The sequence below is a fragment of the Anabrus simplex genome, chromosome 1 (genome assembly GCF_040414725.1).
Source record: "Anabrus simplex isolate iqAnaSimp1 chromosome 1, ASM4041472v1, whole genome shotgun sequence".
Lineage (NCBI taxonomy): Eukaryota > Metazoa > Arthropoda > Insecta > Orthoptera > Tettigoniidae > Anabrus > Anabrus simplex.
Window position 1 is genome coordinate 1332555729 of NC_090265.1, and position 26266 is coordinate 1332581994.

Consider the following 26266-nt stretch of genomic DNA (forward strand, 5'->3'; position numbering starts at 1 on the left):
TTAAGGCCTTTTTCCATAATCATGCAACTGTGGCGATGGATTTTACCCAATCTGGAAATCACGACTGTTTCACAAGGGATAACAAAAATTTTCTGGGCCGGGAAAAATGTGATCATACTAAGCGGTAATAGCGAAAATTCGTGACGCCATAAGTGAGGTACTTTTATATAGATTTAATATGATGAAAATCGGGACTTCGAATTTACGATGTGCTAAGCGAGTAAACGTGTTAATGAGGAATGCACAAACGAGGTTTCACACTATCTTTATACTACAGTAATCTGTGTACATAGTGGTAAAAGGCACTCCCCATTCGTATCCTCCTACTAATCTCTATATCCAGTCTTCCATTTTCTGTCAGTTCACTTCCCAAGTATTTGAAGTTTTCTACTATTTCCAGTTCCTTGTTTTCAATTTTGGTAGCTCCTTTCCTTTTATACTACTTCTATTCATCATCAATATCTTGCTCTTCTCCACACTAACCCTCAATCCCCATTCTTCAATTCGTCTATTCATTACATTCAGCTGCTGTTGTACTTCCTCATCTTCTCCCCAGATCACATCATCATCCGCAAACATCATTACATTCATTCTTTCCCCTTTATGATCTTCCTTTGCTGCCTTTACAATGTCATCAATCACCATTATGAAGAGTAAAGGTGACAACACACTCCCTTGTTTTAGCCCATTGTCAATTCAAACCATTCTGATCAACCTGTTGTTGTCTCCACATAGCTGTAACAATTATCACACTGTATATTGCTTTTATCATAGTCGATAGTTCCTTGCCAATGCCCATGTGTGTCATGCTTTCCTAAACTTTTGTTCTGGGCATGCTGTCATATGACGTTTCTATAATAGTACATTAAGCAACAAGCCTATAATGGCAATAATTGAGACATGAGTATGTTTATAAAACGAGCGAAACAAGTTTTATAATTTCCATGCAAGTGTCTTAATTACCATTATAGGTGAGTTGCATACGATTGTTCATGCTCGACGATATATTCATAAATTTCTGTCGCTTGCCAGTTGCGTTTACTGAACAGGCACAAAGCATACGCGCTGGATTATTGATTTTCCATGACTGGATCAGAGACCTTCACAATGACAGATGTTTTCAAAGCTTTGATACATGGTTATCATAACCTAGCTTTATTTCAAATACAAATTGTCGTCGTTGTTGTTGTTGTTATTGTTGTCGTCGTCGTTGTTGTTGTGAATGGGCCTACTTTGGACCACACTTGTTCAACTATTGGGCTTTGATCTTTGCCCAGTATTGTCGCATCTTCTGCTGGTGTAACTCCTTTCTCTCTTCTGTCCAGGGGGTACCTTTCCTTCGTGGTTTTTTCTGAAATCCACAGACTTCCTTCAGGGTGCGTCTCACAGACTGTTTGTTTTGAAGATCTGTTATTTCCAGTTCATTAATATCCCACTTGGTTTCTATGAACCAAGTGGTACGAACCTTCCTGTTTTGCCAGAAGGTGAACAGTCTGTTTGGAGACAATCTTGAAACATGGCCATAGAAAGCCACCCTTCTTTTTGTTGCACAGTCAGAGAGCCTCTCAATATATTCGTAGAGCTCAGAGTTATGTCGCCTTCAGAATTCCCCATCTTCCTTTACTGGGCCTAGGATCTTTCTGAGGATTCTCCTCTCTCTGACTTCCAATTTCTATACCATACCTCTTCGGTTCAAGGAAAGACACTCCATGGCATACAGGGCTTCTGGTCGTATGACTGAAGTGTGTTAAGTTTAAGTTTCAGGTTGCGTGACAGGCATTTCTTGTTGTAGGTGTTCTAAGTCATTCAATAGGCTAGTTCCAACTTGTTGACTTTCATGGATAATGATGCTCTTCCGATAAGTTAAGTTCAATCTATTTGCTGAGATATTTAAATTTCTCAGTCCTCTTGATGTTTCCCTACTCTAGTAACATCTCTCTGTTAGCTTCTTCGATGTTGGTGAAGAAAATTCTGTTTTCTCCAGCGACACTTGAAGACTCACTTGGGCAGCCTGTTTCCTGAGGCAATTTACCTGCATTGTTGCCATTTCAAGAGAATCAGCAATCAGTGCCATGTCATCTGCAAAGGCCAGGCAATCTACAACCAGTCCATTGTTCTTACGGCCCAAGTAGACCCCGCACTGAACACCCAAGTTGATCAGTTCCTTGCTCCATTCTCTCACAATCTTTTCAAGGACACAGTTCAAGAGAAGTGGGGAAAGTCCATCCCCTTGTCTCACTCCAATTTTTATCTCAAAACTTTCTGATATCTCACCTCTAAATTTAACCTTGAAATGGGTGTTGGTCAAGGTTTCTAGGATGAGTCTGTGGGTTTTGTTGTCTAGCCCTAGGTCCTGGAGTACTTTGCTAAGCGTTTCTCTATCAACGGAATCGTAGGCCTTCCTAAAATTAACAAAGGTGACAACCACCTTGTGGTTTCTCATCATGGAGTATGCAAGTACAGTTTTAAGGTTGAGGATCTGTTCAGCACAGGATTGGGTTTTTCTGAAGCCTCCCTGCTGATCCAGCTGGTTTTCTGCCCTTTTTAGTAATGCCTTGGAGAGAATCTTGTATGTTACCGTGATGAGGAAAATTCCACGGTAGTAGTTTAGATCAGTAAAATCTCCCTTTTTGTGAAGCAGATGGATCAGAGTCGATTTCCAATCAGGTGGTAATTTCTCTGTTTCCCAGATCAAATCAAATCAAAATCTCTTTATTTGCAAATGAGGTGTCTACCTCGGTGGCAAATGGTACACTAAAATACATTATTGTCAAGCACTAAATATTAAATTAATAAGAGAAGAAAATGTTCCTATAATACATTATTATACAATTTACACTAACAATGTTTTCTATTAAACACACAGCTCATCCTTAATAAATTTATATTTTTTACAAAATTCTACTTATAATATCTCCTGTACTACTTACAAATATAGTCATCTGATATACAGTATGTGGAATTACTTCAAATGGTACTGTACAACTGGTATAAGATTAATATTTACATTGCATTTATTTATTTACTTTTTTTTTTTTCACCTGTTCTGGAACCTAAGAAGCATAACGACCTGCTGCGTCTTAACCAGAGCCCCTTTTGCCACCACTTTTCAGAGTTCCTGAAGGGCCTTCACAGCTACCGTAGCGGTCCCAGGGCCCTCGAAGTCCCCACTGTACTTCACCCCTACAGGCAGTCCCCTACTTTGGCTGTCCAAACTCCTTAGACCAGGGGATGGAATTCATTTATTCACACACATTTTTTTTTTACAATAACCTGCACTGGTCGAATGCCCTCTAACATTTCATTTATTTTCTCTGTTGCTGTTTATTCTCTTCTTGAATATCTGTACAGATTTTGGAAAAGGATCAAACACTACCCCTGGTAAACTGTTCCACTCCTTCACACCCTTCCCAATGAATGAAAATTTACCCCAATCGCTTCTGCTAAAATTCCTTCTAATTTTATATTTGTGGTCTGTCCTGCCGATATAATTATTTTCCAACTGAAGCCTCTCACGGATATCTCCCCATGCTTCTTCTCTTGTATAGGCTCTATATAATCCTATAAGTCTAGTTTTCTCCCTTCTCTTAAAGTTTCCCACCCAAGTTCCTTTAACATTTCTGATACACTACTCTTTCTCCTGAAATCCCCCGTTACAAATCTTGCTGCTTTCCTCTGCACACTGTCTATTTCTTTTATTAGGTATTCATGTCCTGGATCATCTCAGTGAGCTTGCCCACGGCATTGCTTCCAGCATATTTCCACAGTTCAGCAATGATAGAGTCCTCTCCAGCTGCCTTATTATTCTTAAGTTGAATGATTTGGCCAACTTCTGCCAATGAAGGAGGCAGCAAATCCAGGTTTGGTGTGGACTGTTTGTAGTCAAAGTCCTTGCTGGGTGGATCACAGTTGATTGGTTTTTTAAAGTACTGAGCTAAAAGGTGGCAGTTGTCCTTGTCGTGAAAAGTCAGTTTGCCTTGTGGGTCTCTGAAGTGGAGGCTTGGCGGAGTGTATTTACTGAGTGTCTGCTTGAAGGTTCTGTAGAAATCTCGGGAGTTATTCTTAGCAAAGCTCTCTTCTATTTGGGTTAGTTGGTTTTGTGTGAAGGTCCGTTTGGTTCATTGAATTATCTTGGCTGTGAGCTTTCTTTGTTCCAAAATGTTTTCCCAATTTTCCTTGGTCTTTTTAGAATTCCACTTCACCTAGGCTGACTGTCTTTGGGCTATTGCATTGTCACAGTCTTCAGTGCACCACAGATGATTTGGCCAACTTCTGCCAATGAAGGAGGCAGCAAATCCGGGTTTGGTGTGGACTGTTTGTAGTCAAAGTCTTTGCTGGGTGGATCACAGTTGATTGGTTTTTTAAAAATACTGAGCTAAAAGGTGGCAGTTGTCCTTGTCGTGAAAAGTCTAGTGAGGGGGGGCGAGTTCACTGGCCACCTTGATAAGAGTCTCCTTCAGTTGATCCCAGCTGGTGAGATCTGTACTGTTCAGTCCCTGACTTACTTCCTGACTGTTCTTAAATCGCTCTACGTCAAATCTTACCATCTTGGAGGTCCTGTGTAATCTAGTGTTCCTAGACTGGAGTCTGATTTTGACCTTTGAGAGGTAGTGGTCTGAGTCAGATTGGCGCTTCTTGGTACCTTCACATTTTGTATTTCCTTTTGAGATTTTCGTGAAATAGCCACATGATCTATCTGGAATTCACCCAGGTTGGTATCAGGTGAAATCCAACTCTTCTGCTTCCTTGGCAGGTGTTTGAAGGCTGTTGATTTCATGACCAACCCAAAAGTCCCACACAGATCCACCAAGCATTCCCCGTTGCGGTTGATTCACTTATGCGCCGAATAATTGCCCACTATGTTTCTGTATTTTTTCTCTCTTCACAATTGGGCATTAAAGTCACCAAGCAGTATGACGGTGTGCCTCTCAGGAAGTTTAGAGAGAATATCTTCTAAGTCTTCCCAGAATTTATCAGTTCTGTTTGAATTTCGTCTGTTGTCCTGGTTAATTGCGGCATGTACACTGACTACACTGTAGCCCTTGTTAGCACATATGAGAGAGAGAATGGATACATGAATGCTCGGGGAGGTGAAGTCTGTGACTGAATCCAGTATCCTGTGACTGATTATAAATCCTGTACCTAAGTGGGGTAAGTTCTTCATTACCTGCTGACCAACATTTCCTTTGAGGATTCTGTAGCCTTGGGACTCGAAGGAATGCTTGTCCGTAAATCTAGTTTCCCGTACTGCTGTGAGTACTATGCTGTGTAGTGTTAGTGAATCAGTCAGATGTTTCAGTTTACCCACTTTTAACAGCGAGTTAGCATTAAATGTTGTGAAGAAGCTTTGCTGTCTTGATCTGAGTTTGCGTCCGGTGATTTCCGGATGCTCCGACTCATCCTTAAAGCATGTCGGTGTGGACTTCTCAGAATCCAAAGGTCTGCTAATGTCACCATGGGCGACGGTGGATTGGTTACCACCTGGGGTAGTGCATTCAGCAAAATTTTCCTCCGTGCTCAGTTGAAGATCATTCTTTGTGGGACAGTAGCGAGCCACCGTCCAACATACTACCCAAGTTGTTAGCTTGGGAGGCTTATTATTCAGGGTTGTCACCCCTAGACAGGTCGACTTCACTACGGCTATGGAGCCCTGTCCACTCCACTCTTCCCAGGTGCTACACTCTGGGCCATTGTTTACCGAAGATGTTCATGGTTTTGGATTGGCATTTCCTCCAAACCGAACAAGTTATTATTTTCCCTCCAATACCCGGGTGTCTGATTGCAGTGATTTCCCACTGGGCGATGGGGTCGCCACATCCCTAGGCCAAAATACAAATTGTTTATTGTACAGTTGGTGAAGTGAATTTGAAGGGATGCATCGTGTGGTTGTGGAAAATTGGAAGTAGAAGATACATTGATGTTAATATGTGTGTCCAACATGTTTGATTTTGCTATCCTTACCTAAATGGTCAAACAGTTGTATCATAATAAAAATCTGAACTCTGGCTGGTCGAGAACCTGAATCATAATGAAAATCTGAACTCTGATTGTTGGAGAATCTGTATCATAATGAAAACACTTGAACTATAATGAGCCTCATTAAGATTCACTTTTCTGGCATATATTTATATTTCGGCATCGTCGAGCATAAAAGTCATTATAATATCCTTCCCAACTGCCAGCTCTTTTCCATGATCCGTCTCAGAATGAAAATGGGTTCCAATGTTGACCTTCCACTTCTGAATCCACACTGTTCCTCTTGTAACTGACTTTCCACTTTTCTCAAATTCTTCTTTCCAATATCCCTTCTATTATCTTGGCAACATGAGAGATGACGGTGATTCCTCGATAATTACCATACATCATCTTATCTCCTTTCTTGAATATTTGTATTATAACCCCTTTTTCTCAATTCTGGCTTCATCTTTTCCCCACAGCTTTTCCCATCTTCATCTTTTTAACTGCCCATTCCACACGTCATTGAAACGTCTGAATCCTTTGCAGTAACTTCTTACATTCCTGCTGCCTGGATACCTTCTCCACATGTCTGGTTTCTCATGTTCAGAATTTCACTGAAATGTTCTTCCCATTTGTTCATTATCCCTTCTGGATTTGTCAGTATTACTCCTCCTTTATTCTTTACAAACCCTACGTTCACCACTTCATTTTTACATTTTCTTATAATTCCAAATAAGAATTTTTTCCACGCAGCTCAAATCTTCCTTTACTTCCAGGATGAATGTTTACCATCTTTTCTTCCTTTTTTCAGCTACTACATTTTGCAAACTCCTTCTGCTTCTATGTATCTCGCTCTAGTCTCTTCGGTCTTGTGTGTTTTCCATTCCTTCCAGGTTTTCTTCTTTTCATTTACTTTACCTTTCACTCTATCATGTTGTCTCTTTCTCTCTTACCTTTCCTGATGTTCTGCCACGTTTCCTCTGTACACCTTACAAATGCACTCTAAAATGATTCCATTCCTATTCAATAGGACTAATATTGTAATACTTTCCTCAACTCTTCCTGAACTTCCTTTTTTTTTAATCTTCAGACCCTAACATTTCCTTCTCAATCACGAGTGATCAATCACTACTGATCTGTACCTATTGCTAGTAAAGTAAAAACATGGTATTCGTCACGTTCAGGTACTAATCAAAAGTAGCATAGACTCACGGTGTTTTGCACATGATGGTACTACTCACAAGTATTGTACATCATACAGGTAACACAGACCTATGTGTTTCTCACCTAATGCCGCCACACACAGGCAATGCAAACCGATGGTGTTCCTCACCTAGGTGTACTAATCATGAGCGCCGGTATTTCCGTGGTATTCCTCATATAGTGGGTACTAATCACAGGCAACGCCGAGACCCGTGGTGTTTCTCACAAAGGTACTAATCATGGGTACTGGAAACCCACAGTGAACCACTCTCTGCTGCTACTAATCACGAACCTATTGTGTATCTAATATAGTGGTACTACCTGCAAGTAAAGGCAACCCATGGTGTTCCCCGTGTGATGGTACTAATCAAAAGTAGTTTCATGGTTCTAATACAATCTTCCCTTGGTCGCCCCTTTTAGTTGCCTCTCATGACAGGCAGGGTGTATTCTTCGTCTGGGTCCCCCACACACAGGGGGTTGTGTGTTTGGTCCGCGAGAGGTATTTTATTTCCCTCAAGTCCGCCGGCAAGCCGGTTAGGAAACCCTATCCGCCACCTGGGAGTATCACCTCCCCCACTTCTACGCCAGCGTCGTAGGTTCGTGGTCTGTGGTTCTTCTTTTCTTGTAGTTTTGTGACCTTGCCTACTTTCAACTTTCTTATCACTGTTCTATGGACACCCCCAAAAGTTTCCTCAGGCATAGCTGAAACATCCATAAGTTCTTTTCGATGTCCTTTTTCCACTAATATGTAAACAATCAAGTTTCGTTCTTCTGTTTACCCTTCCATACTCGGTAATCTTCTGGCTATTTTTCTTTCTGAACCATGTGTTTCCTATTATCAGTCAGTTCCTCTCTTATCCATTAACACATTCCCTTCTTAATTCTTGCTGCCATATCCGTATGCTTCCAGAATCTCTTCTCCTCCCAATCTGTCTCTTCCCACTTGTGCGTTCACTCTCCCATTAACATTACTTCCTTGTCTTCTACATAATTCTCCATTTCTACAAGGAATTGTTCTGTATTCTCTTTTTTATTTGCAGTTCGTGGAGCATATACTCGGAACAGATCTCACGCTCCTGTCTCAAACTCTATCCTAGCTATGATCTTTCTGTCTTTAATCTTCTTCACCTCCTCCACTTATTACAGGACATCCCTTCTAATGATCATTCCTACTCTGTTTAGTGCACCATGTTCTCCACTGTAAAACAACCTGTACCCTTCCATAAGTTTTCTTTCCCCTCTTCCTCTCCATTTTGCTACACTAAGACTAAGGATTGCTATGTCCTTCCCCTTCATGAACTCTTATCAGCTCTTTGGTCTTGTCTTTTAGGGTTAGGATGTTGACTGTCCTTATTCAGATATACTGAGCTTTGTACGATTCATTAATAAATTTCTATATTTTATCATTTTTGTTTTTCTACCATAGTTGACTTTCGTCAGTATTGGCTTACAATCATATATAAACAATAAATACTCAAGAACTGAAACAGATTAATAACAATCAATAAACATTACAATATGGATAAGTATTATAATCATCCATTAACTAACTTCCTTCCATTACACTTAGGTAACATCATTCTTATATCTGCGAAACTTGTGATACCCATATAATTACAATCCAGTCATACTGGTTTATCTTGGTCATACTTGGTTGTAGTCTCCATTTGTAGGGAAAAAAAAGTCCCCTAGAACACTCCGATCTGTTCAGAGTCTGTTCATTCCATTTGAATTACCGCACGGTTAACATCTTGGGAGTGTATTTTGATTATGTCCTTTTACCACACAATCAGTTTCCCATGTACCTGGGTGTTATTTTGGATAGAATGTTATCCTTCACACAACATTTCCTGAAGACTGCTGCAAAGCTGAATACACATAAAAACATTATCCAGACACTATGGGCAACAACATGGGGCTTGAATGCTTGAACTCTTTGCTCTTGGGCTATTGGTCTCGTTCTATCTGCAGCTGAATGATGCGCCCCTGTGTGGTTAACCAGCCCTCAAATCAGGAAGACTGATGGTGAGATCAATAAGACAGCGCCACTGATCTCTGGTACCATTCAATAATATCCTACTCCATGGCTTCCAGTTCTGAGCTACATCCCTCCACCCCATCTCCACAGGTGTAATGTTCTAGTCAAAGAGTACCACAAGATCCTCCAAAATCAGGTTCTGCTTATTCATATTGACATATTTGACGCTTGTCTAACCAGACTTCATTGAAGGGAACCCCCTATGAAGACAACTACAAGACTAATCAGAGAGAACTTTGATGTGGTTCCATGACTGGAAACTTTTCACACCTCAGGAGTTTCAAGACATGCCATCAATCACCTCTTAAGTTGCTGGATTTGACTTCACAGGATATGGTCAAAACTACTTGGAGTCATTTGAGGCAATGCCTACCCTAAGAAATGCGTTTAAATTATATATATATTGCAACAAATTTATCTGCTGTTGTTATTGTGCTAAAACTACAATATTCTCTACTTAATATGTACTACATGGTTGACAGCAGGCTATGTGTTTCGCTGATCGCCCGCTAGATGGTAACAGCGGACTACTTGTTCTGACAGGGAGGCAGCAAATAAGTTGTCTCACCCAGGAGTTTTGGTTTGTTTGCGTTTCGCTACCTTGGTGATTGCGAGCGGGGTGGTGGAGGAAAGTTAGGTTACTGCCCGCGCCCCTCTCTCCGCTAAGTCTATGGCCCATTGAGGCATGCCTCTTCTGCTATTCGAGTGCGTAGAAATTCCTAGCGCGAAGGTGACAATGAAGTACGTATTGTTAACTGTGTAAGTGCACACACTATTCTTTCAAGTTAGTAGGCAATCGGTGCATTATTGGCAATATTAGTGACAATTCATACATGGAAACAACCCGTTCATTTTCTGAGTTTCTGTTGTGTAAAACAAGACTGACATCCTCTGGCTGAAACTCGCGTTTAAATAATGAGTGAAACAGGCCCTTTCGGAAACGTTACTGGTCTTTTGAACTCTTTAAAAAGTAAACCGTTCCCTTTTTGGACTTATGAAGAGACGTGTGAAGCCAAAACCAAAACATGTATGCCTAATTTAGATATTAAGTATTTTGAAGGTAAAGTAGCTAGAAAATTTCAATTTTCTTGGTATACACAATATTCATGGCTTTGTTATAGGGTCTACGTGTGTTTTGTTTGGTGGTGAAAAGGAATGGACTTTAAATATTTTAGCGGAGAAGCATCCAAATTGAAATAAACTTATTCAGAATGAAGAGAAATTCCGTTTACTTGAGGCGCCGGGGGATACAGAACGTTATTTATCTGAAGTTGCAAGAATCCAAGCCGTTAAACATAATGAAGTCGTAAAACTAAATCGGCTTGTTGTTGAGAAACTTGATACTGTGTGTTCTCATCGGAAACAGGAGCTTGGATTTCGAGGTCATTTTGAAGGGGAAGACTCAATCAACAGGATCAATTATCTAGAGTTGTTAGATCATCTTTCAAAACAGGAACAGTACATTCGAGATCATCTCCAGTCCACGTCGGGCATTAATAATAATAATAATAATAATAATAATAATAATAATAATAATAATAATAATAATAATGTTATTTGCTTTATGTCCCATTAACTACTGCCGGAATTTAGTCCCACAGGAGTTCTTTTACGTGCCTGTAAATCTACCAACACGAGGCTGACGTATTTGAGCACCTTCAAATACCACCAGACTGAGCCAGGATCGAACCTGCCAAGTTGCAATCAGAAGACCAACGCCTCAACCGTCTGAGCCACCCAGCCCGGCACGTCGGTCTTTAAAGGCACATCAAGCAAAATACAGAATGAATGAAATGAGTCTGTAACTACCATAATCCAGGAGACGATCAAAGCAGTATTATATTCATGTGATTTCATTGGTATTCAGGCGAATGAGACCTTAGATGTATCAAATAGATCTCAAGTCGGTGTAATATTCCAGTTTTGCTTAAAACAGGATCCCACAGAAAGATTCAGAGGCTTTCATGATATTTTGATCGATAAGGCTGCATCGGGCTTATCAGAATTAATTATCGATATTCTGCGAAAGTGAGGAATAATTGATGAAATCGTAAACATATGACGGGTACTCCACAATGGCAAGAAAGCATGGGGGGTGTTCAGCCCTACATTAAACAAGTTTCCCAACGGGCAATATTTCTACACTGTTATGCCCACCAATTAAACTTTGTTCTTCTCCACTGCTCCAAAACGATCACAATTCTGCTATTGGGTTGCTTAACATACTCAGCAATGCCCGATTCATTTATATGCACTGTCTCTACAGATAATTTTTTATTTATACAGACCATCTCCTTGTTCTATTGCAACATAAAAACATTTTGATGTAATTCTGTGCAATACTGAAATTAGAAAAAACCACTGGTATACTCAAGGACATGCGATCAGAAAACATGGTATCCTCTTGCGATGAAAAATGTCGTAAAATAAATAGTGAGATGTAGATGACAGGACATTCCAAATGCCCAAAATTACGACAGTGAAGTCCTTGACACTTGAATTATGCAAATAGAAATATGATTTGACGATTTTGAAAGCAATGAGTTTGTTGAATTATTAGATCCAACTGACTTCAGAGTTTACAAAGAGGGCTTCCCTGCTATTAAACTGAAGAATCTTATGAACATATAACCATTTTCAATAGCAAATTACTGGAAAAATGAAAGACTCAGCAGTCTTAGAATCATTTCTATCAAGAAAAAGCCTGTGAAGGAATTGATGAATGATGAAGTATTGAGCGACTGTGTGATTGACCGTTTTGCAACCATGAAAACTTGACATTTGTAACTATTCTACAAGAAACTTTAAGCTAAGATTTCCTACCTACCCATTCATTAACTAATAGCTTCGCCACTGGTCAAAACTAAACCGGATCAGGATGAACTCTGGAGTTTGTGTGAACAATCTGTTTAAGTGAAACATGCTACCTTCTCCGGAGGGCAACTGTGGAGCCGACAGACAAATTGTGAAACACACCATTCAAGATAGCCCCATAACAGCCAAAGAAGACATCAAGGATTTTACCTCTATGACTCCTGCATCAGGAGGCTACATTCTGAACCTAAATTTTAGATTGTAATCAACTTTTTTCTCCTTTGGTTTCTAAAAAATGTAAACGTGTACCATACAATAAATAATAATAATTGCAGACTGTACTTCAGGCTCAAAAGAGAGTAACAAAAGAATGGTTTGAAAGAAACCTGGGAGGGAAAGCAACCTAGAAGCAAGCCAAGAACAAGATGGATATCCCAAAGAAAAGAATATATTCAAGGAAGAGGCGTAGAAGGAAGAGGAAGGAATGTACCTGTACAGACAGAAATGGAGAAATGAGGAAACTGGAGATGGTTCTAGGTAACAATTATGTAATTTGAACATATTATGATATTAATTACTCTAATTCTCATACAGTACAATGTTGGGAGTAGTTAAACTTCTACTTGCACTAATATTAATCGATCAACTATGTATTTCATATCTCATGTCATATCATTGACAAATCAAATTAAATTATTTGCCATGTCTGCTGAATTTCTGGGAAATCACAAATGATGATGATAATTTCAAATTAAAAAAAAAAAAAGGCAGGATGTAATGAACATGTTCAAAAGATGTTAGTTCTGAAAAAATAAAAATATAATTGACCTCAGGAAATCTGGTGCCAAGACAAAGTCAGATAAAATAACAGGGTAAATTTGATATCACTCACGTTCATCTGAATCCAATCTTTGTAAACTGTAATGGCTTTGCGAATAGCTGGTGAGTGGGTAAAGTTGAGGAGGAAAGCCTGACGATACACTTCATGGACAAAGTTGACATTCTCCCGATTACTGTACAGGACTTCTCGTACCAAATGAACTGCTGCTGCATTAGAATCTTCACTGCAACAGATTGACACCTGATGAGTATTTTGAATAAAACATGTTTCAGCAATTGCAATTTAGTTACACATAAGAAAACCAGGTCCTGCTGGAATTAAAATGTAAATTTGTGTCCTCCTACTGAGGTGGTGCAGCTCTTTTCAGGTACCCCACCCCCCAGTGGAAGTGAACTACATGTACTATTTTAACTACATGCTAGCCCTCCCGCAAATCTTACATTTCTGGTTGTACCAGGAATCGAACTCGAATCTCTGAGAATGGCAGCTAATAGTGCTACCTGTTACGCTATGGTGACAGATGCTGGAATTTTCTGCAATTGATGATGATGATAGGGATGCTGACGCTTGATGTTTAAAGGGGCCTAAACATCTAAGGTCATCAGCCCCTCATCATCATCATCATCATCATCATCATCATCATCATCATTTCCCAACTCCAGTTTCCCGGGTGTGGTGTACAAGTGCTCGCCATCCCCTTCTGTCTTCATACATCTTCTGATCCAGTACATCCTCCCACTTGTATTCTCTCTCCTCCACATCTCATCTTACAGTCTCTATCCAACATTTTCTTGGTCTTCCCTGTGGTCTTCTTCCTACGAGATTGTCGAAATATTTTCTGGCAGGTCTTTCCCTGTTCATTTTCATTATGTGCCCATACCACTGAAGTCTGCATTTCCTTATGACACTGATAATAGGAACCTCAATACCAGCTACTTTCCTATTCACTTCATTTCTGACCTTGTCCTTTCTGGTTCTTTGGTTCATGGTTCTAATGAATCTCATGTCCGACTCGTTGGCTGAATGGTCAGCGTACTAGCCTTCTGTTCAGAGGGTCCCGGGTTCGATTCCCGGCCGGGTCGGGGATTTTAACCTTAATTGGTTAATTCCAGTGGCACGGGGCTGGGTGTTTGTGCTGTCCCCAACATCCCTGCAACTCACACACCACACATAACACTATCCTCCACTACAATAACATGCAGTTACCTACACATGGCAGATGCCGCCCACCCTCATCGGAAGGTCTGCCTTACAAGGGCTGCACTCGGCTAGAAATAGCCACACGAAATTATTATTGTTATTATGAATCTCATTTCAGTTGCTTGGATTCTATTGAAGTCTTTGTTTAGTAGGGTACATGTCTCTAAACCGTACGTGAGGATTGGCACGAAGTAAGTGTGGTACATGATTGTTTTTGCTTTCTGTGGTATTTTGCAATCCCAGAGGAGATTTCTGACTTGACTGTACTGTAGAAGTTCAATGCTTTCTGTGTTCTGCTGAGTATTTCCTGCCTAACAGTGTTATCTTTCGATATTGTGCTTCCGAGGTACTTGAAGTGGGAAGCTGATTCGATTTTTGCTCCTTCCAGAAATATATTTGAGCTTTTTCCTTCCCTGTTGATGGTCATTTCCACTGTTTTTGTTTTGCTCATCTTCAATCCAAAATTTTTGAATGTGTTATCCCAATCATTAAGTTTCTTCTGAACTTCAGCTTCTGTCTCTCCCCATAAAAGCACATCATCAGCAAATACCTACTGCTACAAAATGGGCATGATATGATAATTAAAATTTTAAAATGTATCCACTGACCAGAATTTAAAATAAATAATAATCTACAATGATTGTGAGTTAAAAACAATCAGTGGATCTAATTCGCAATGCCTTATTTTCGATAAAATGATAGATGATAAATTATGGTAAAGAAAGACATTGCCTTAAAATACAATAATATATCATGCAAATTAACATTTTAAAAAATACCTTAAAATATACAAATACAAACTACAACAGAGTCATTTAATAAAATGTAGTAAACAATAATATAAAGACTAATATGAAACACTACGTTTATTTGCGATAAAAATAAACAACTCTTCCTCATAAAACGGAAGATGAGGCTTGCTGACTTCTCGTCATCTCGCAGGATGAAGGAGACGGTACTCTGGAGTTTAAGACTATGGTGCAGATCGACCAAGTCCACACACTTCGTAAGGATGTGTATCACAGTAAGATGATCGCCACAAGTACACACCGGAGGGGGTTCTCCTTTCAGTAAATTGAAGTGTGTTTTTATACCAGCCATTCCGAAGACGAGATAATACTACTGCTTCCCTCCGAGAAGCCCGAAGGGAAGTCCTCCATACCTTTGTTGTTTCTTTTATCACTCTCAGCTCGTTTGGAAGTGGAGTGGCCTACCAATGTGATATAACCAAATGTCTCAGCTGAGAGCGAATATCACTTGCTGAAATCTTGTAACTCAATGGGGCAATGTAACAGCCTCCTTGGCAGCCTTATCAGCTAACTACACCCATGTGGCTTGGAAACCACATAAAAGTGATTCTGATGCCGGGATCCGAACACACGACCAGCAGGTCCTGGATCCACTGCACCAGAGCGTGTCAAGGAAAACATGTATCAACTGACTGTAGCAAGCTTAAGGGGTCAGTACACAGCAGAAAGTGTCGGTGCTCATTGGACAGTGCGTATCGCAGAGCTTCACAGATAGCATAAAGCTCTGCTTTGTACACACTACAGGTTTTCGGGAGAGCAAAAGGAAATCTTATTATTCTTGACAACGAACGCACAGCCCACTTTTATTTCTGCCCTCGAACCATTCGTGTAAACGATGACTGAATCTTGATACTGGCTAACCATGGACAGGAAGAGCCTCCGATAAATTGAGGGGCTGGAATTGATAAGATTTCTGGAGATATACTAAAGACTATGGGTTGGGATATAGTACCATATCTGGAGTACTTATTTGATTACTGTTTGCTTGAAGGAGCTATACGAAATGAATGGCGAGTTGCTATAGTAGCCCCTGTGTCCAAAGGAAAGGGTGATAGACATAAAACTGAAAATTACAGGCCAGTAAGTTTGACATGAATTGCATGTAAGCTTTGGGAAGGCATTCTTTCTGATTATATTAGACATGTTTGTGAAATTAATAACTGGTTTGATAGAAGGCAGTTCGGTTTTAGGAAAGGTTGTTCCACTAAAGCTCAACTTGTAGGATTCCAGCAAGATACAGTATAGTAAATATCTTGGATTTGGGAGGTCAAATGGACTGTATCGCGAATGACCTGTCTAAGGCATTTGATAGGGTGGATCATGAGAGACTACTGGCAAAAGTGAGTGCAATTGGACTAGACAAAAGAGTGACTGAATGGGTTGCTATATTTCTAGAAAATAGATCTCAGAGTATTAGAGTAGGCAAAGTTTTATCTGACCCTGTAATAATTAAGAGGGGAATTCCTCAGGGCAGTATTATTGGACCTTTATGTTTTCTTATATATATAAATGATATGAGTAAAGAAGTGGAATCAGGGGTAAGGCATTTTGTGGAAGATGTTATTCTCTATAGAGTAATAAATAGGTTACAAGATTGTGAGCAACTGCAACGTGACCTTGATAATGTTGTGAGATGGACAGCAAGCAATGGTATGTTGATAAACGGGGTTAAAAGTCAGGTTGTGAGTTTCACAAATAGGAACAGTCCTCTCAGTTTTAATTACTGCATTGATGGGGTGAAAGTTCCTTTTGGGGATCATTGTAAGTATCTAAGTGTTAATATAAGGAACGATCTTCACTGGGGTAATCACATAAATGGGATTCTAAATAAAGGGTACAGATCTCTGCACATGGTTATGAGGGTGTTTAGGGGTTGTAGTAAGGATGTACAGGAGAGGGCATATAAGTCTCTGGTAAGACCCCAACTAGAGTATGGTTCCAGTGTATGGGACCCTCACCAGGATTACCTGATTCAAGAACCGGAAAAAAACCAAAGAAAAGCACCTTGATTTGTTGTGGGTGATTTCCGACAGAAGAGTAGTTCTGCAATGGCCATATTGGGCGAGCTATAATGCAGAACAAAATCGTCCACATATAGCGATGGTATTACTGCTGAACCACCAGCAGCAACAATACTGTTTATGGCAACTGCGAACAGAGTGACACTAAGAACCAATCCCTGTGGGACTCCATTTTCCTGAACGTGGTATTGCGAGTATGCCTTCCCTACTTGGACACGGAACAGATGGAGGGACAAAAAATTTGCAATAAATACCAGCAAGTTACCTCTGAATCTCCATTGATACAGAAATGAAAGGATACCAAATCGCCATGTGGTGACAGACCTTTTCTAAGTCAAAGAAATTGGCTACCAAATGCTGTTTTCAGAGAAAGGCATCCTGGAGAGAATACTCCAGGCGTACCAAGTGGTCAGTGATCGAGCAAGTGGCTCGAAAACCACACTGATACTTGAACAAAAGTTTTTTTTTCTCCAGACATCACAAAGGACAGCGATTTACCATCCTCTCAAATAACTTACACAAACAGTTAGTAAGACAAATAGGTCTGTAACTTCCTGCATACTTAGGATTTTTATTTACAATTTGTTTTACGTTCTACCGACACTGATAAGTCTTATGGCGACGATGGGATAGAAAAGGGCTATTAGTGGGAAGGAAGCGGCCGTAGCCTTAATTAAGGTACAGCCCCAGCATTTGCCTGGTGTGAAAATGGGAAACCATGGAAAACCATTTTCAGGGCTGCCAACAGTGGGATTCGAACCCACTATCTCCTGGATGCAAGCTCACAGCTTGAAGATGATCCTTGGATACCCAAAATACGTCGAAGTTTAGTCCACACTTGAGATGACTGAGTATGTGACTTCATAAACGACACATATCTCTCCCACGAAGCTTTCTTACTCTGTCGAATAAGAACTCGTGCCTTAGCATGGAGTTTTTAAATGTTACCAAAGTGACCACTTTAGGCTGCCTACAATAGCGTTTATGAGCGCGACGGTGTTCTTTGATAACTGCTGCAATTTCTTCGTTCCACCAAGAAATGAGTTTTCGGCGAGGAGTCGCTGAAAAGGATAAGATGGACTCCTCAGCACCAGCAAGAACAACTTGTGTTATGTAATTGATATCGCTGTCTACGTTCTGCCTGGTCATGTCGTTAAAGACAGCTAGTGATGTGAACTTTGGCCAATCAGCATGTTTAAGAATTCATCGAGGAGGAACCTCAACGGATTCCTGTTGCAACAAAGTAAGAAGAATGGGAAAATGGTCGCTGTCATAGAGATCATCGTGTAGATTCTACCGAAACAGGGGAAACAAATCCAGTTTACTCTCTTGACTGTGATCATTGTGTTATGAACATCAACTGGAATTGCTTTGGCATGAAATAGTGTTAATTATTCTAGTACTCTTTTTGACTGTGATCACTGTATTATGCGTTTTTAGAACTTTATGATTTAATTTTGCTCTGCCTTACTGATTGGCTGATGATGACACTTCAAATGTGTTGAAACCAGTCCCAAATGAACAGGTTGTAACTTCTATTTGGTCCAACTTAATAACAGAGTATTGAAAAGGTGGATCCTTCTTTCTATTTAATATTGTATACTGTCGAGTATAGTCAAAAATTTCTCAAGTCTGAGATTAGTGCACAGGTTTAGAGCAGGCGTACCTGCTTGTGCTGATTCATACCCTACAGATGGAGGGCATGATTTCCCCTTTGCAGAAGAAGTGCGGGAGCATCTGGTAAGGGCCCTCCGGCACTCCGCTTCTACACCTTTTCTTGTTTAGACAGGCTGGGAGATATTTTCCCAGCCCTGGTCGATGATGCCTCCTCCACCGGTGGGGGAACGGCTTTTGCCGACCGCTTTGTGGGTGGAAACTTGCCCTCCCCCCTCCCCTCCCCCAACTGCCCTGCTGCACCGGCTTGGGAGTCCCAGCCGGCACAGACTTGTTCGTGGTTGAAAGTGAGGTGGTCCACCCCTTCGAGATTATACTCTTTGAGGCTTTGCTTGCAGGAGCAAAAGCCGCCTTGGGTGCAGCGATCGCAACAGGTTTAGAAGATGTAAACGACGAAGCTGGAAGATTCTGTGCTATCTTCGTGTAGTCAAGCGTCTTAATCACAAGTATAAAGTTTGGACTTTCCAACCTAATCAATACTCTTATTTATTATAAGGTACTTAACATTTTACATTACAGTACCGGTTTCAACCCAATGTGTGGGTCATCTTCAGCTGCTAAAGAACCTTTTTAAATCTTTTGAAAAATAACATAGAATATTAAAACACAGTCCAGTTTTAGATGACTAATTCTAAGTTACATTGATACGTTGTGGTGTTAACATGTGCTCGCACCTGTTTTACTGTAGAAGTCAAAATAGGACTGATACGGACTGAGCAACAAAAATGTAATTTCATTAATATCTTTGTTATCATAGCCGGAATGGTAAAACTGTATAAGACATAAATGATTGGAAATTCTATTCTATATAACTTCCTTTATGTAGTCGGAGGGAAAGAGAAAGCGGGGTAAGAAAGAAATAATATATATAATAGGATGAACACAATAGCAGGTATGAAGATGTTATGTAGTGTTTATCCAAAGGACAACTAATAACAAAGACTTTTGAGAATGAAATTGTAGGCCTTCCCCTAAACTACCATTTCATTCAGCATGAATAAAATTATTTATAGCTTAGAAGTGTAATGCCTTACTACCTGACTATGATAACAGAGATATTCATGAATTTAGATATTTGTTGCTTAGTCTATATCAACGTCCAGCCATGAGAAAATGGGAGAACAGATTTTGATCAGTATGTGCAGTCAGAGAATAAGGCATTACAGCCTAGGCTATAAATAATTTTATTCCCACTGGGGCAAAATGGTAGTTTAGGGGAAGGCCTAAAATGTAATTCTCAAACATCCATGTTATTATAGGTCTTATCGATAAATACAACATTACAAAAGTTTTAGAGAATACAAATACAAAAATATCATTCCTTTTTTAATTCTGAGCAATGTACAAGCAAAACTCTTCTTTTATATAATGGAGTTAACCCGAACTCCGACAAATTTTTGCAGGTTGTTCAGGGATACCTTCCGAGTATACTGATATAAGGGACCCGTTGTCTCCAGTGGTTCGTTACAGAGTAATTTTATTTTATTTGGTTTGTTACCCCGATTAGCTTTGTATCTGTATTGCACTGAACAGTACCTGAAAGGAACAGTTCTGGATTTGTTACAACCTGTGGTCTACAGTACAACTACACTGTCAGAACAGAATGAACATACCGTGATAAAAGTGTACGTGTTTTGTCTGAGAGTTGTTGATGTTGTATGTTTTGGCTTTGTATTACTCAGTGTTTTGTGTTGTAGGTCTTGGTTATCACATATTACAGGCTTTTTCACTGTTCTGAAGGTATTTTCACAGAAACAAGGATGATCGGAGTAAAAAAACAAATAGATCATACTTACATTATTACTCTTGTAACGAGCCACTGGAGAACAAGTCCATTACACCAATATACTCAGAAGGTATCCCTGAACACCCTCTCAACATTTGTCAGAGTTTGGATTCACCTTATATATCGGTATATAGATATCCCATATAGCAAAGTTGGTTTGAAAACAGAACAGTGTAAATATAATTTTATCTCAGGGTTCACTTGTTTCTTACAGAAAACTAATCGCAAATGTCAGATTACTGCATTAGTATCACCACGTCTTGATTCAATTTCACTAATACTCTACCATCCTGACAGAATACACATCCCAAGTACTAGGAAAAAGCAATAACAAAAACATGACATGACATAACAAATTTAATACTAGAAGGAAACCTACAAATGATTATGTTGAAATACAGTAACGTTACATGTTTAGTATCCTTTCAACAGCTGATAGAAAGCATTTTGAAAACCTCGGATCTAAGTTGAGATCATGTAATAATATTCTATTTAAATTGTGTGGAACTTCATGGGGTGCTTCAGCGGACACATTACGACGTACTGCGCTTGGCCTCGTGTATTCTGCAGCCGAATACTGCTCTTCAGTATGGCTTAACAGTTGCCACGTGAAGAAAGTCGACTTAACACCACCATTTAAAGTTAAAAACTTCATTATTGTTCCGTATTGAATAGAGAAATAAGATGTACAATATTATAGGTTAGGATCCACCTTTCAATACTCCGTAATAAGATGGTAAAAAGTAGTTACAACCTGTTTAATGGGACCGGTTTCAACACATTTTAAGTGTCATCATCAGCCAATTTGCGAAGATCTTAAAACAACTAGCACATTGAATACAGGCAAAAAAATTAACATTGTATCATAACGTAGCAATTCAGTAAATGTGATTATTGTGTTTTGAACATTTACTGAATTGCTACGTTATGATACAATGTTAATTTTTTGCCTGTATTCAATGTGCTAGTTGTTTTAAGATCTTCGCAAATTGGCTGATGATGACACTTAAAATGTGTTGAAACCGGTCCCATTAAACAGGTTGTAACTACTTTTTACCATCTTATTACGGAGTATTGAAAGGTGGATCCTAACCTATAATATTGTACATCTTAACACCACCATGCGTATCATCTCTGGTACTTTGAAGCCTACTGCAACGCACTGGCTGCCAGTCCTGTCCCACATTGCTCCGCCAAGTCTGCGACGTTCAAGAGCCCTTGTTCAAGAATATGATAAGATCATGTCCAATCCAACTCTACCCATCGACAGAGATGTTGTAGATCTCTGGAGACAAAGGCTAAAATCCCGTAACCTACCAATGAAAACAGCCAAGAATCTAATGGATGCTGGTTTCAATTTAAAAGAGGAATGGAAAGAGCAATGGTTTCATACAGCTCCGGAGTGGCCAAGCCTCTTTAATCCAAACTACGCCCCATCTGGTTTCAGTTTGCCAAGAGGAACGTGGGCATCACTAAACAAGTTTCGCACTAATTGTGGAAGATCTGCATTCTCCCTTCACCAGTGGGGCTTCAGGGACTCTCCAGCATGTGATTGTGGTGCTTTCGTCCAGACTATGCATCATATAATGGACGAATGCCCTCTGTGTGCTTATGGTGGAGACCGAAAAGACTTTGCTGACGTCTCAGTATCCCTAGTGCAGTGGATAAACAATTTAGATATCCATGTGTAATTGTTCCCTACTTACCATGTATTCTTTGCAGGTTTTTCTTTTGTATAATACTGTATATACTTGTCCATTTTGTAAATTCCATACGCTTAATAATAATAATAAATAATAATAATAATAACAACAACAACAACAGCTGATACAGAAATGCAAAGACAAAACACTTCACCTTAAATATATGAAAATATCTGCATACCTCAGAGAATGATTACATGCTTCTGACTGGGAGAAGACTGAGGAATGGTTAGAGTCTGACGCTGGCGAGACTGCATCATGATTTGAGCCAGCCTGGCTTACGCTCACTCTGCGCAGTTCTGTTCCAGGTGAATGGTCAGTTTCCTCACTCGGAGTAAGACTAAAAATCAAAGCACAGTTGGAGAGATCAACATCCTAATACATTACAGTACTTACGGAAATTGCAACATCAAAAAGAGGTTGACTGTTAGTTTAATTTTGGATATATGGAATGGAACCATGGGAGCATGTAAACAATATCAATTTCAGGCAATCTCTCAACATGACTGGTTGTGGATGAATCACCTCTGGTATGTGGAACACAGTATAGCTTAGCTAATTTGGAGTCTGTGAAATTTATTGCTGCCCTATCACACATGCTTCCATAACAGGGATAAAAACAATACTAATAACTAGGGCCCAGATTTTTAGGTTCTTAAAAACCACGTTTTAGTTTTTTAATAGCTCAAAATAGTTTTTTTTTAGGTTTTTATCTTCCTGAAATAGTTTTTAATGATCATTTCAATCATTACTAAAGTTATACTATTCATTCAAATTTTTTGTACTTTATTGTAACCTTCACGCCTCTCTAGTACAAAACTATACCACTCATTTCAAAATATGGGACAGAATGGCTTAATGAAAGCATTTCAAACACATCATACCAACTGAAATTAAAAATAACATAAAATATTTATGCGCAAATACAATGAATGGTTCATGTAGATTAAATTTTTGTCACTTCCAATGCATCAAGAAACATTTTCAGAAGCACAGAACACAGTTTTCACTTGCTGTTAAATTGTACAACTAAATACATTTCCAGATTTTTCAGAGTAAAACTTTTTCTGTTATCTCTCAAAATATTCTTATAGCAGGAAAATGTATGCTCCACACAACAAGAAGTCCTTGGAGCAAGCTTCATTGAAGCAATAGCTCTCGGTCCCCATGGTACCTCGCCAGCAATTTCTTCTCCCTGAAGTATTGCAGACACACTGTTCATTGCTGAAAATCCAGGGTTCCACTGTAGAATTTTGGTGAGCTTGAGTGAATAGGCTTCACCCACTGGTCCTGGTATTTCCTTCTTCGAAATGGAGTCCACAACTTCTATTGAATCTTTTAATGGCAACGATGCCGACTCAACACGCTCAATAGCTGCAGGAAGATCAGCAAAGTGTGCCCTAATGAAGGCAAGTGAAACAGCATTCTTGCTCGTGAGAGCTGTTTTAGCCTACACTGTGCAGAGTGCATCATCAACATCAAAAGAATTTATAACATTTTTAATGTCTTCAAAGTGATTGGCATAGTATAGGGCTGCATTGAGCCATGTCCCCCAACGAGTGATTATGGGTTTGGGAGGAAGAGGAGTTTAAGGCAACATTTCCTTGAATGTGAGAATGCAGCTAGGAGCTTTAAGAAACACCTTTCTCACAGAATAAACAATACTGTTTACTCATGGAAAATTATTTCTAACCTCTTCAGCCAATCTGTGTAAGCCATGGCCTATGCAAGTTACACGCAGCATGTTAGGGCAGAAACTCTTCAATACTTCACCAGCTTTGGTCATATATGCCGCACTATCACTTGCCATCCTGTTTTCCTCTTGGCCAAAGAATGCGAAGAGCATCTCGGACGGTGCAAGCTATGGTCAGCGCATTCCACGGCACTTTTACCGAAACCAGCGCTTCACATAAACGGATATTACCAGGCTTGATAGCTGCAGTCACTTAAGTGCAGCCAGTATCCAGTAATCAGGGGATAGTGGGTTCGAACCCCACTGTCGGCAGCCCTGAAGATGGTTTTCCGTGGTTTCCCATTTTCACACCAGGTAAATGCCGGGGCTGTACCTTAATTAAGGCCACAGCCGCTTCCTTCCAGTTCCTAGGCCTTTCCTATCCCATTGTCGCAGTAAGACATATCTGTGTCGGTGCGACGTAAAGCAAATAGAAAAAAAAAACTTACTTTTCATTATAGTAATGGGGATTTTTTTTATTGGAGGTATGCTAAATAATTCCTTACCTGCTTTTGACAGACTTGACAAAATATAATTTTGCCATCTGTAGTAAAGTCCGGATGGTTACCAATCCAGTGGCGAATCAACCAACTTCGAGATGACTTGCCTTTAGGCATCGCTACTTCTGAGATGCGTAAGCTTCTTAAACTGCCTTCAATAATAAATTGATTTATAGGGAAAATTAATTTTAGTCTGTCGCATAATAATGTGTATAGAGCTAAACAGTGAACAGCGCCGTAGCTGGCGGTAGTCGACTGTACACAATGAGAGATGCACTAAAGCTGGCAAGTTAGGCGGGCTTGTACCTGCTAGATACGGGTCAGTGAACGCCAAGGGGTTGTCTCTTGATTTGTGCTGTACCCTAGTGGAATAGTATCGTATCACGTTGTTTCGCTCGCACTAGTTATACTTACAAACCACTTCCAGTTCCAAACCATGAAGTCATTTCAAAAAGTCTTGAATAATGTTTATTTTTAAAAAATCATTCAATTTCATTAATATTTGGTACTTCTATTTCAAAATAACGTAATACTGTCTTGAATAGCCCATTTAATTCTTTTTAGGTTTTAACGTCTTTAGTTATTTTTAGGTTTTATAAGATTCGAGTAATTTACTCCATTGGTAATGAAATATATAAGTAAGTTAAAATACTGCAGTTAACTAGCAAGGAATAAAATAGTTTAAAACCTAAAAATCCGGGCCCTACTAATAACCGTCACAATCCGAGAGACTTGGAATAAATGATGTCTGACATGTGCAAGTGCCAGCCAGCAAACATACAGTGAATATGGGAGCAATGGTAATGAACACACATTTGCTCGTCAACGTGGCACAGGGCAACCCAATGACCAACAGTGCAGGAGGATCACCGTATTGTTTCAATTACCTGGAGGGACCCTTAAGCAACATCAGCACATACACAAGCAATTGTGGCACGCCATGTTACTCAATAAACACTTGGTACTGGTGTGCTCAATGCTAGCTTCCAAGCCCATGACTCCTGCGGAAAGTGTACAACTGATCCCACAACATTGACATATAAGGGAGACCTGGCATCAGGAATGATTATGCTGGGCCAACAAATGGCACTGTGTAATTCTCAACACTGAACCGTCCTTTCATCTTGACCATGAGCATAGCAACTTCATACAATGATGTACCAGGAACAGGAGCCAAGTTAAGCTTATTATCCAGAGGTACGCAGGGACAACATCGGACATTATGGTCTGCTGAGCTTCTCAATTTCATGTGATATCGAAATTGGAGTTACTGTGAGCAATATGCCTGACAGTATGGTGATATTTGTAGTAAGAAATCTACACTGCCCAAAGAAGTGTATCGTTGAAAGGGACTGAATTTTAAAAACCTCACTCTACATGATCAAAGGAATAACTCTACGTGTGTGGAACAGCAACATTTGTTGATAAGCCACTTAACTGCATGTGATAAACTTCACGATCCATTCCGTACTGACTTACAACTCCAATCTGACAAAAACTTTCTTACAAAAAATTATAAAAGTTAAATCCATTTATTCAATACAATTTATATAAACAATTATTAATATTGGTATATGTTTCAGACCCATTTTTGAAAGTTCTAGTGAATGTGAATTATGAATTTATTACTAAAATTAATTGAACACCATGGAAGAGAAGCTAATAGAAAATATAGTCTATAAGTACTGTAGTTAAATATCCTGTTGATCTAAAAGCAGCACTAGAATGTTCTTCTATAACCTTCCGTTACTGCCTTTACGATGTCATCCAATGCCATTATGAATAGTAAAGCTGACAACACACTCCACTGTTTTAGCCCATCATCAATAATTCCAAACAATTACGATCTACTCACTGTTGTCATCACACAGTTGTACACTTACCATATATTGCTTTTAGCGCTATTATTAATTCCTTGCCAATGCCCATGTGTCAATCTTTTGTTCTGGAGATGCTGTCGTATGCCTTTTCTGAGTATATAAAAGTC

At 39.6% G+C, this 26266-nt stretch overlaps 1 protein-coding gene across 2 annotated transcripts in view; it reads right to left on the minus strand.

Annotated features, from left to right (window-relative positions):
- Window positions 1–26266, minus strand: part of LOC136858315 (probable Rho GTPase-activating protein CG5521) — a 709838-nt gene that overhangs the window by 458188 nt on the left and 225384 nt on the right. For both annotated transcript variants that reach the window (XM_067137762.2, XM_067137761.2), the window contains 2 exons: window positions 22229–22387; window positions 12906–13077 (listed from right to left, as the gene is read on the minus strand). In XM_067137762.2, coding sequence (XP_066993863.2) covers window positions 12906–13077; window positions 22229–22387 — 331 coding nt within the window. The remainder of the gene's footprint in view (window positions 1–12905; window positions 13078–22228; window positions 22388–26266) is intronic.